At 44.6% G+C, this 12,813-nt stretch overlaps 1 protein-coding gene across 1 annotated transcript; it reads right to left on the bottom strand.

The window, feature by feature from the left end:
• Positions 1-3,860: 3,860 nt before the first annotated feature.
• Positions 3,861-12,413, bottom strand: qdpra (quinoid dihydropteridine reductase a). Its single transcript, XM_086158085.1, has 7 exons — positions 12,253-12,413; positions 12,089-12,181; positions 11,238-11,334; positions 10,664-10,804; positions 7,621-7,729; positions 5,944-6,027; positions 3,861-4,610 (listed from the first exon to the last, which is right to left on the bottom strand). The coding sequence occupies exons 1-7, from the start codon at positions 12,334-12,336 to the stop codon at positions 4,508-4,510; spliced, it is 711 nt and encodes a 236-aa protein (XP_086014211.1). The 5' UTR covers positions 12,337-12,413; the 3' UTR covers positions 3,861-4,507.
• Positions 12,414-12,813: the final 400 nt, after the last annotated feature.

Genomic DNA, 12,813 nt, shown 5'->3' with positions numbered 1-12,813 from the left:
GTCACTTCACATTCTCCAATCTCCTTCGACCGCCTAGAAACAGGTGGTACTTCAACTGGTTTAAAATTCACCTGAATGCAGCTACTGTGGAATATAGTACTAGTTAATACGTTATCAAGTTATACCTCTCCTGCTCTCCTGTCTGGTGTTTCTAGATGTTCCTATGTTGTGCTTTTATTCAAATGCATATTTTTTTCTGGTGATCTTGTCCTTTGATGGATTTTGTCTTTATGACGGAGTTGAAAACTAATGCCACGCAGCGCCAAACTGGAAAAAAGTTTCCTTGATGTTCATATAAGAAACTTAATTGAACCAGGGACCTTCACGGTGTGAGGTGACGGCGCCCCTTGGGCAGGGTTTGTGACATCACAAATCCGTCCAAGGACACATGAGCCCTATGGGTTTTGATCACTGTGAGTTTACTATAGGCACATCAACAAAATGTGATTTATTAAAAAACCTTTTCATATATATTTTATATATTGAGCTGACCTCACACGACTCCGCTCCCTGTAAACTCGAATGAGTCACGGCATCTATCCTGTCTGTGCTCACAGCAGTCCTCCTGTGTTTACATACACACCATCAGACTGAAGATCAGATGGGGATGGAGTGCAAACGTGCTGCGGCCGGATAAATTCTCTTAAGCACGCCGTTGCACCTGTGGCATCCTGAACTGTCGGCTCCTCGCCGGTTTACATGGCATGAAACAATAACGTCTGTGACACCGGGGGGAGGTGACGAGTTATCGGCACGGCCCGAACGGTGGCGGGACACGACGCGCTCTATCTCGGTGGTAATCTTTGATCAGTCCCGAATGCTTTCTGTGATAAACATTGACTCGATCCCCGTGGGCTATCGCTCTATAGCTAGAGCGTCATGGGAGGTAATGTATGCATAGATGTGTTGAATTCGCCTCAGGGCCCTCACACACACACACACACACACACACACACGCACGCACACGCATACACACGCGCAACAAGATGAATTGCTACGCCACCTAGAATAAATACATATCAGCTACATTGAGCCGGGGCGCTTTGCTCTTTCCTATTAATCCCGTGCACGGTGATTTATTGCGGTGTGCTTGTCAACAGCCATACAGTCCCCTGGAAGTGTGGCCAGCTGGGAGAAATAGTGGAGTTTAAGAGTGAGGCCCGGCAGCTGCCCTCGCCGCTCTATTTATGAGCATTCCGGTCCAGACAGGGGAGGGGGGTGGAGGTGGGGATGGGGTGTGTGTGTGCCCGGTCGAACAACAACGCTCGGCGTGTAGGGGAAACCGCGGCCTGCAAAATCATCTATTCGTCATAATCAAACTTTTAAATTGATGTTTTTCCAGATGCCACCACGACGAAGATTTGCATCCGCCAAGGTGAAAGGCCCTGACGCGCGGCAATCAAGCTCGGCGTGGCGAGAGCGAATGCTAAAGGACCCTTCTGTAAATAATTTTTATGCTGCATACGCATGGCAGTGCATATTCAGCTCCCGGCGTTAACTCATCCGTTTGTTTAATGCCGCCTTCACTCCGAACACACGCACGCACACGCACGCACATACGCACGCGCACGCTGAGGCAGGCTGCAGGAGTCTTGTGCAAGTCTGCCATCTAGTGGCGGGTAACAAAGTGCTTAAATGTCAGAGGAAGGTTATGATGGACGACTGACAGGAATCATCCTGCGCTGTTTGCGTAATACAGACAGCCACCGCACATGCTCAGTGCAAGGATGTAATCACATTACATTTGACATAACAGGTCATTAAATTGTACTTTTTTACATTACTAGAATAGTAATGGATGTATTAGAAATGCATTATATTTCAGATTATTTTCCTAGCTCCTACTTCCACCTACCTGTGCTAGCATTATATTCACTTGATTACAAATCTATAGTTTAATGCATTTCAAATGTCATGTGCTCATACTTCCTTCATGCTACCATGCGTTAGTATTAGCAGACACTCAGTTCATTGTGAGTCACACTTTCCCACATTTAGTCACCATGTAAATAATGGAAGTGTTATAAATGCATTATACTTTATTAATAAGTCAATCTAGAGTGTGCATTGTTTGAATGCATTATACATTATGAATTTGCTTTTTTTAATTAACTAGTCCATCCTTTATGAAGCTTTTGTGAAGTAGATGTTTATTTCATGAAGTTATTATTGTGGCTAATGGGAGCTTTGGTTTTACAGAGCCCTATTTTTGACTATTTATTACAAATTAAAACCTTATTTTAGTGTCTCGTGAAACCTTTAACCTTTAGTTATAACAACTCTGTCATGGTTGACTGCTGACATCCTGATCCAGCGTTCCCTACACTGGAGCTTGAATATGTTGGATTTTTAAATAAACTGGCATGAGGTCCTCTGACAGACCAAGGTTATAACATGAAACTTGGCGCTTTGAATTGGACTGGGGATGAACCCGCTCGCCAGGGAACGCAAAAAAACATTAGAAAAAGAAAAAAAAAAAAATCAATGACATGATAAAGGTATAGGTAATCTCCAAACCTGAGGAGTAAGTCTGGTGAACTGCCTGGCCCTGCGTAATTATTCCTGCATCTTTGCGCTCACTGTTGCGTCACTGTTTCCCTTGACATGATTGCTATAACAGAAAAGAAATAAAAATGCAAGCATAAGTTCTGTTGTTCTACTAGTGACCGGGAATTGCAAATGGGAGTTTTCAAAACAAAAGTACCAAATAGATTTCAATGGGCGTGTGTGTAAAATAAACCTACCCCACCACGCCCTGCAAATATGTCTTTTTCTACAATTATAGTTACCAAGAATGTTTCTGTATGTTCCTCTCCTTGTCTGATTAACGAGATAAATAATCTCTTACAAAAATTTCTCAAAAAATGGTACAAGTCAACTTCTTGATATGACCTACATGCATATGTTGAAGCGGGAACTAACTACACTTATTAGCTATTGCCGACTAATCATCAAACAAATTACATAAAAAATACAACCAATTAAATGAACTGACTTCAATTCTTCATGCTCTACCTGCAACTTCCCCACAGTAGACTCTTGTGAAAACACTTTTCTGCAGACAAACACCAGCCCAGAAAAAGAATGTCCTTCAACGTAAAATCAAATTTCCTGTCGTAGCAAGAGAAAAACATGCAAAAATGACAGTGCCTTGACAACTAAGAATGCATTTAAGCTCAGTTTGCTGTTCTGTAATGTCTGAGCTAGTAACTAGTTCTTTATTTTAAAACCCCCGTCCACCTTAGGTTTACCCATTTTTCGGGAAGGGGGGCGGTAATTGAAAGATGACACAGATGAACAGTTCAAAAAGACTGATGCTGAGTGGGGCCCGGATGAGGACTGGCATCATGGGACTTGTAGTATTAGGGTGGTGTTTGCAATCTACCAGCAGGCCAGCTGTAAAAAGTAAGATGATTAATTCACGGGCCGATTATGGTCCACCGGCCTTGAGTTTGACACGTATATTGTCACCAGTTTACATTTACTCACAAAGCAGAAGGAGGAGAAAACAAGCATGACATTTGACCCTACCCTCTGTAATTTTCCAGAATTTCCAGTTCGAGTGGGAACCCACTGGATGTTGATCCTTTTTTTTTTTCCCCTCAATATAGTCTTTAGTTTTTGCACATTCATCTCGCTGTAATTTACTGATATGTCTTCTCTTATACTGACTCTCGGCCAATCAAAAATATCAATCAATAAATCAATGAATGAAGAGTACGAAGGCCACAGAACATGAAAACGGGAGATCTACGCAAGCTGTCGATGATGGGGAGAAATCGAAACAAAAAACAAACAAAAAAAAAAAGGGCTTCAGGTGCCATTGTGTGTTTTCAATGGGAAATGAATGAACTTTGCCCTTTGGTTTTAAACATTTTATTTTTCTTTTCTTCGGTCTCCCAGTCACAGTCAAAATACACGATTTAGTAAAAACAACCCACAACAGGACAGAGTGCTCCCCGTGGGCACAGACACCAAGGACACTTAGGACTGAGATGTCTGGGAACATAAAATAAGGCTATTCCAAGCTGCAGTTTTTTGTCCAGTCAGCAGCTTTGTTTCAACATGGAGGTTTTGTGGTGGTTGACGACACACTGGGACGCGGAAGGAATGCAAATACAGATGGAGCTCTCGTTCACGGACACAATCTTAAAACGAGTCTTGAAAAAAAAACGGACATTACTGTCACTTATTGTTTTGTTGTTTTTTTTTTCAAAAAAAAAAAAAAAAAAAAAAAAGGATTGCAGGGTTCCACTTTTGCACGATCTGACACAAATTTAACCCAAATTTGTGGGGCGAATTTCCACGGGACAAAAAAACTGATGAGATGCAGGGACCTTGGCCACTAGATGGCGCTGTGGGCCTGCGTTTGAAATGAACACAACCTGGCCACTACCTCTCCTGAAAGCCTCTTCATCATCCCCAACTATCCCCTTCTCCTCTCCTCATATTCCACCCTTTCTGAATTCTCTTTGCTCCTCTATCCCAGCCCCCTGCCAGCACCTCTCTACTGGGCGGGGACAGCCTGGGTCTCTCCCTTGGCGGTCAGCAGCTGCATTAGGCTCCCTGAAGGCGGCCTATCCACGCCTGTGGCCCAGCCGAAGAACATCCTGCAGACACATGGGGGTTTGGGAAGATCGGGGGGAGATGACGTCGCTGTCAGAGTGATGCAAAAGCACGTCTGTTGAACCGTCCATGCTCGGTTGAGACCTCATTAACTCTTAAAGGGCCAGCGGACATCGGTGGCAGGCGCCGATAGTATGCAGGTGCGTTGAACACCCAACTCTACCGACTTGAGATGACAATATTAAAGCCTGTGGTCAGAATCCTCCCCCCCCCCCCCTCCACTTTTTCAAAAAATTATCTTTTCAAAAAGTAAAAGGCTGATCGATCAGCTATCAGTCCGGCTGGTGTCACACATCCGCTGCACCTTGAACTTGGATTTGTACTTTTAGACTGAGGTGGCGTGTTCTCTGGATTTCTTTTATGAAAATTAAAACTGCCACGGTGATATATTATTATTATTGTTATCATTATTTCAAAATGACATCAAGCAGGGGGAGAAACCGACGGTCGCTCAAATGTTTATGACTGTCCTTCATCATTCGTAAGGTCACAGAGATACGGAGATGGAAAGGAGAGGTGACAATGAAGAAGTGATTGCACCCCCTCCTCGTTTCTACAGCACCCAGATTGTTTCTATTTCTGTTCCGAAGCCGGCAGTCAGACTCCCATCTAATCTCACCGGCTGAACGGAGAAGGGGGGTGGGGGGTAAACGCGGCAGAAATCAACACAAACATCTGCCCTGAACGTGTCCACATTCATCCTGATATTGATTTTCAGTGTTTGGAAGTGAAGAGCCCACAAAAAAAAAAAAAAAAAAAAAAAAAGGAAGCCAGCTGTATAAAAATATCTATTACGTATTGGGTTCACAAAGGCTATTATCCTGCTTCCAATAACCTGATGACAGAATTTCCCTGGATTGATTTCCGCTCAGTCAGTCGGTTTGTCAGAAATCACGTTATGAAATTGTCTGCGGCAAACGAGCGGATTATAAACCGGGAACGTAAATTCAGTAAAACGTGGACAGTTGATGAGAAGCAAGGATGGCAGAAGACCACAATACCAGTCCTGACCACTGGGCGGCGCTGTTGAGGCAGACATTTCACCCGCGAGTGGCGTCCAAATGTTTGGCTCAATCTAACAGCCTTTTCTGCATCCAGAATGTTGCTTTACAACTTCAACCCTCCCCTCCCCGCCCTTCAGAATTTGGGAGGATCTGTCGAAAATGACGGGATGGCATGTTTAAGCAGATGCATCCACGTTGATGACCCAGCATATTTCTACCAAAATCTGCTGTCTTTCATTTAAAACACACACACACACGCATATAAATATATCTGTGTATGTGTGTGTGTGTGTGTGTATGCTCCGGTACTCACTCGGCGATGTACTCCAGTGGTGTCCAGGACCCAAAGTCTGCATCTGGCATGAACTTCCTGTTCATCGGCGTATCCAGGGTAACCCTGCCGAATGAAAGCGGATGACGATCAGGGCGAGGAGCTGCGCCGTGGCGACGGGAGATTTAAAGAGATTAAGCCTGTTGTTATTTCATTACGCTTTGCGGGGGGGCTGAAAACGCTATTATGAAATGAATGGGCAGCAGACGGCGATCACGGAACGGATCTCCCAACTTTTTGAAAGAAAGATGAAAGAGGTTGCACTTGATTACCTGACATTTGCAGAAAGAGTCGACTTAAGATGTTCTCAAATGCTGCCTCGCGCTGGCGTGTGTGAGTGTGTATGTGGTGGTGGTGGTGGGGGGGGGGGGGGTCACAGAATACAGGCAGAAAATGCAAGTCATCGGGGATAATGCAAAACAGATGTGACAGCAAGCCGGAGAGGCACACTCCCTCCGGCCTGCTGTTGGTGGAAGCTGCAGCCAAACAGAGAACAGGGGCCTGATACACCCACCGTAAAATGTTAGTTTCATGATGACGCTGCAAAAAAAAAACAAAAAACAAAACAACATGCAGGCTGTTCTGTGCCAGGCAAGGAACTGCCCTGCATGTTTGAGCGGCATCTCTGCTCAGCCCCAAACAATTTTTGAAGGAATCCCACACTTCAATGAGCATATTGTCTGTCTGACCGCTTGAAGATGCAAGGCAAGAGCTCCGGGTGTTCTTACGGTTTGAGATCACTGCAGTGAGTCTGTTACCGCCGTCGAAATTGCGTAATGCTCTGACCGTCACTGATCGGCTGCAATACGATGGCCACGCCGGCTGACGGGTCGTTGCCCAAGTTACGACCTCACAATCAATTAGACATAACCCAGGGATCAATATTGACGCCTTTATTTTTTGTCAGCTGACACCATAACTTGCGTTAAGGGTTTTCATAACCCCGTGCGATCTGAATGGTTTTGAACAAATAGTCACTTGATATATAATTTCTTGACAATTTCTGTGAAAAATGACTCATTTAAATCACAAAGACAAGGGAAAAAAAAAAAAGATTTTGAATCATCTTGCCTTTCTTTGAAAATTGTTTTTTCCTTCGAAAATACACACACACACACACACACACACACACACGGTAAACTTGGAGGAGAGGACGGGGTGTTTGCTGTGGTCTGAACCATGGCAAAGGTGCCATGTGACTTTCCATTAGAATGTTTCATCGTCCTGCTTGGGTTCCAGCAGGTTATTTTAACTAGATTTTCATTTTGATTCCCGCAGCCGGCCTTCCACATGGAGCGGGGCACGGGTCAAAACTACAGCCGCTGACCCCAGTAGTCGGTCGCTGAAAAGTGACTCACACCACCAAGTTTGCAAGACCCAGTTTAAGCGATACACCACTGGGTTGATTTTGACACCGGTGTCATTTGTACAGTTTATCTCCCACCCGGCAGGACAGAGGTGACTTGCCCTGGGTGAGCGCAAATATCACTCCTGTCAATGCTTAAGTGCTGGGAGAACAAGTCGACTGTGGTGGCCGTCCATTTCTGTTCCACTGAAGCCCCTGACTGGTGGCGAGGAGATCTCAGTTGTCCTGCCTGGCGTGCACGCCGTTTATGGGGCGCTACGAGTTTTTTAGGGGGGACACTGTGCTTTACTCACGGCAGTATGGCCACGGCGGCGGCTCCTGATGGCATCCCGCTGCTTTTGGTTGCAAGGCTCCGACACAGCTGGTGCACTGCAGCTTTGGCCATGCCATATCCAACCATGCCTGCAGAAGACAAAAGACAAAACACTGAATATTCGCGAGCAAAAGGTGACACAACACAGCGAGTTGACCTATGAATGTGACACTGGTTGCGTCGAAATATGAAATACAGACCGGCCCCCAGCCGCTGTTGTTTTTTTGGGTCTTAGCCCAGCTTTGATGGCTTGGCGGAGAGCCGATTTAGCATCTGGATTCAGTAAGATGCCTTTCATCCAAGGGAATGTGAAGAATTCAGCCCTTCACCCTTTGTGACAGGCGAACAAAGAACGGATCGACAGGAACGAGGTGGTATGGGGGGGTTGTGTGTGGCTGCGTCATAATGGTCACATGGAGGAACAATGGATTTGGAGACTGATGGCCGTTCTGATCAGCTGGTTAGATCTTTTCTTCCCGGCGAAATGGGCTGAACAGATGACAAAACCAAAGACAGAGGCGCCGCGTGATTTGAGTAGAACGCCTTTGGCACCAACTCGGATATTAGAAATGAAACAGAAGAAAACGAGGACGTCGGGGATAGCTCTACCTGCCTGACGGCAAGAATGTCACCGATTCAATTCCAGCAGGGGGGCTTTCTGTGTGGTTCTCTTGTTTTTCCTCGACAGAACAAGCTGGACACCCTAAAATGGCCTGACGTGCGAATAATAAGTGGACGGTTGTATGTCTCTAGATGTGGACCTGTGATTGACTGGCAACCCGTTACAAGTGAACCCCACCTCTAGTCCAATGACAGCTGAGATAGGCACCGGCCCACTAAGACCCACAGCACAGGATAAGCAGTACAGATGATAAATGAATGAAAAGACCACAGCGGCTCTGTAAATAATGTAATCCAAAAACAGCTGGACGTCAAACGTCAAGACAATGACTCCAGCCTGACACACACAGAGCTGCTGCGGCTCTTTGAGTGCTGGTTCTAGAGTTGGTCTACTGTGATGGACAGCGAGGGCTAATCCTCGGCCGCACTGAGAGCTATCACAGACGCAGTCCTTCGAATATTTAGGGGGATAATCTGAGATTAGGAGGTGAAAAAAACAAGTCACATGAAATCGAGCAGACGAGTCTCCCTTGCACCGTGCGGTACAAATTCCACATGGTTCTATACCAGCTTTTAAAATCACGTGGTTATTTTTTTTTTTCAATTTAGTTTTTATTGCTTTGCTAGCGAACGCGATGCTCCACAGAGCTTTAATATCTCACGCACACACACGCACACACACGCACACACACGCACAAACGTGGTCTCTTAACTCTTGAGCTTTGTGTTCATTCATACAATATTAAGAAAAAACAAACAAACAGTGGAAGTTAATGGTTATTCTAATCTGCTTCCCTGCTTGCACTGTGGAAGTAATCTGGATTAACTTTTTTATACCATTTGTTGGCGCAGAAGCAGAGGGCAGAGCATCTCTCCCAGACGCTTCCTTTTGTTTTCTTATCGTTTCTTCCTAAAATCCCTGATGCTTCCCTGCGCAACGTCCCGACCCATGATTTTTCAGCGTTGATATACATCTGCGCTGCAGAGGGGCGGCATCCTGCCCAGTCAAAAGCGGAACAATGGTTATGACGAAAGACAGAACGCATGTCTGGGTCAGTGAGGATAATGCGCGCTGTCACAGCTGCTGAGTCATCCTCCTTGGGAGCGGCGGGCCAATGGGCTCGCAGATTTGGGGGCCGCCCGCTGAGCCGCAGCTTTGTTTTACAGCGGGGCCCGTCACGCGGTTAGCTTGAGAGGGTTAAAAAAGAAAAACCACACTACTAGAGCAGCTCTGACGCCAATTGGTTAGGACCAGATACTTTATAATTTCATCACATCTGAAACAGCTTTTGACCTTGATGGGGGAAAAAAAAAACTTTTAATATGCCATATTACTGTTTTATCTAAAGCCTTGATATTGGAGTTTTGACACTTGTGAAGGCGCCTTTCATCACGAGTATTAAAATTACAGATACTGATATTCACAAAGTCATATTTCATTTTGCCAATGAGCTCAGTATTAACTGAACCTCCAATATTGAGGAAGAAGTGATGAATACAGGACTCCACACTTCTCCGTAGAAAACGTTTTTCCCTATAAATTGCATAACTGCAATGCTGAGGGGGAAAAATAAAATGAGGGTAAAGCAGTGACGCTATTAAGTTTATTTCTTACAGCTTTGTCACGCTGTTCTATAACAATACTCGTTTTCCGAATGGAGTTTGGCTGATAGAACCCAAAGTGGAACCTACTGAAAAGTGAACATGGCGGCATAGTTTTAGTCTTGTTGAATCCTGACATCTCACTGATGAAGGGCATCAAATGACCGATCGCCAGTCAGACAACACAGAATAATAAATGAGCCACCAGGTAAACCCCGTGGTAATGAAGGCTGACGAGAAAATTATTCTATTGATGGCCTCATTATCATCTAATTAGAGGCAGAAAAATTCAGGGGCTTGATAACATCGGATTTTAAGATTCTTCGTCATATTCTTTGTCAACAGACAAGTACGTAGTACTGCAGGCATACAGAATTAGGATTGTGGTTATACCGTGGTCGATTTCTTTCAGAATAATTGTTTCCTTGTTGCTAGAGGGTCAGCGAGGTCATCAGATCAGGGACGCGAGCCGCCGTTCAGACAGGTGGGATGGATCGAACCCAGAGCATGATGCTGCCATTCTCCTTTTTGTCTCTCTTCCCCTCTTCATTTGCTTTTCCCGGATCCATCTTATTGACGCCGCTGTGTCTCCAGCGAGGATGTCGATTCCCCGATAGGAGCCCCGCAATGCTTTCTATTACCGACGTCATCTCAATTGACAGGTAAGGCGACAAAGACGTACAGACCCAGCAGCTCCCGTTTAATCAAATCCTGGCTGTTTCCGTGACGACGCACGCTGTGCGAGCGGCTGATGAATGTTTCATTGCAAGGAGATGAATAAACAGTGACGTCCGCCTTACCTCCGGTGCCTGACAGGGCTGCTTTTGCGCCAGCCAAAGTCAACAGGCCGCCTGGTTTCAGGTGCAGAGCAGCAAGGTGGCTGGAGATGGTGGAGGTCCACACACTTTGCTTCCACATCAGGTCTGAGTTTTTATACAAGTCTGGAAGACAGCAGGTAAAGGACAGTTAATCAATTGTTAGTTTTCATAGTTAATCTGTGTGTCACAGCAGAATATAGAACATAACACAAAAAAGGCAAACCCCTTTATTGAGAGACTGCTAAATACATTTTTATCAAAAATAAAGATGGTTAGAGAACACTTTTGTTTGATAAAAGACAGTGACAATGTCATTTCCTCACAAAAGAGATAAGAATCATTTATAGGGGAAATTGACTAAAATTAATGATGAAAACTAACAATTCAACCAATAGGTATAATATATATCTTATGATGGTGTATTTCATATCTGTTCCCCAATCAACATGAATTAGAGGTTGTGATTTGATCCCTTAATACAATTTGACAGTGCTGGTTTTCCTCTGAAATGTCCCCAGTTAACCTTTAGAAGAGCAAACAGAGGCTGAACTCTGACCTTTGGAGCTACAGTTTCCTCCGGCCCATCCTCCGGCCACACACAAGATGGCGTCCACTTTGTGTTCCCCGAGGACCCGGGCCACGTCTGCTGTCACCTGAACACAACCAGAGGAAAGTGGCAATGATGGCACAAACTGGCAGGGCACAAACATCTTTTATGTGTGATACAAACAGAATGACATTAATGACAAAAGGCCAAACACAGATGAAGACTCAAACATAAACAAAACAACATCAGCGTACCTATTAATATTTTCAAATTTCCATTGGTTTCCAATTAATAGACATGTAGTAACATCTGCCCCAGATAGCTTATATCCAAGGCTAGGGAACATATAGTAGTATTATGCTATTATATTATTTATATTCTTAATTTTTGCAAAATGAGTCCATACTTAACAAGAAAAAAATAAAGTTTGTAAAGTAAAATTGTAGAAAATCTGTGGCAGGGGAAAAAATAATAATCAAGAGATACATTACATTGTACCTAGCGTTCCAAAGAAACATTGAGAAAGCAATGTCTGAAAAGTAGAACCAGTTTAGGCTAAACAGTTGTAATTGAAGTTAATAAGCGCATACATCAGAATAATGTGTATTTATTTTTGAAAAATAATAAATGTTTTTCTTATAATATTGATGAGGATGAGGATGATATTGTCCACTAAGTGTGAAAACGTATATCGTGTACCTGAACGCTACATTAAGCTAGCATATCCAATCAGTGTCAACAATGTGTCTCTGCTTAAGCTAATTACTCAATCTGACAACTTCCGGTCGTTCTGTTTTCACACTTCCTGTGAAGATTTCCGACGCTGGAGGAGGAGAAGAAGACGGCCGGTCATCACACACCTGTCCCGCCTGCTCGGAGAAGGACTCCGTCGGCTTGACGAGCAGATTTTCATCCGCCTCCTCGTTAGCCGCCATGTCGATGTTGGCGACCCACTGCGGGTTCAGAGACACTGTGAGCTAAAGTGAAGCGGGTTAGCATCGGCGGCCGCCGCCTGTGTACTCACCCAGCCTTTGGATTTGAAATGCTGGACACATTTAGAGCCCAATGCGCCTCTTCCGCCGTAAACAATGACCCGGTTGCTAGCCATGTTCCCTGTTGTGGGTAGCCGACCACAGTGACCGGAGCCGGGGGAAGCGGCCGCTGAGATATACGGCTCTGCTGTTGGAGGCGTTTCCCCGGCGAGGCAACAGGTTGGCGGAACCGGTGCTGCGTTCAGGGACCTGCTGTAAAACAGCGCTTCCTCGATCTCGTTTGTTACGGTTGCGACTCAAAAGACAGGAGACGATCTCAGTCTGGCTAAATGGAGTTTAAAAGAAAAAGAAATACGTTTTTGACCACTTTTTTATTTACATATTCACGAAAGAGTGCACTTCTTTTTCCAATTAGTTTAAACTCGTTCTTGGTTGCTTTCTTGTTTTAATATTTATGCACTCACAACTCAAAGTACTATTTATTCAACTGTTAACGTGTCTTTGTAGTCTGTTGTTTGAGTTAAATAACACACATCTTATTTCCAGCTCTACTAACTTTAGTGGCATTACTATATTTACAATATATGTAAGCT

This window comes from Fistularia commersonii, chromosome 13, assembly GCF_037954325.1.
Source record: "Fistularia commersonii isolate RoL2024-O1a breed Wild chromosome 13, RoL_Fcom_v1.0, whole genome shotgun sequence".
Lineage (NCBI taxonomy): Eukaryota > Metazoa > Chordata > Actinopteri > Syngnathiformes > Fistulariidae > Fistularia > Fistularia commersonii.
The sequence above is the reverse complement of the archived record's forward strand: the minus strand, read 5'-3'. Positions and strand labels throughout refer to the sequence as shown.

Bases quoted from the DNA above. Each gene is read 5' to 3' on its own strand.
- qdpra (XM_086158085.1), bottom strand. From the start codon at position 12,336: ATGGCTAGCAACCGGGTCATTGTTTACGGCGGAAGAGGCGCATTGGGC. The intron at 12,182-12,252 runs GTGAGTACACAG...CTGAACCCGCAG, and splicing joins ATTTCAAATCCAAAGGCTGG to TGGGTCGCCAACATCGACAT. The intron at 4,611-5,943 runs GTGAGTACCGGA...ATGTGTCTGCAG, and splicing joins CCACTGGAGTACATCGCCGA to GATGTTCTTCGGCTGGGCCA.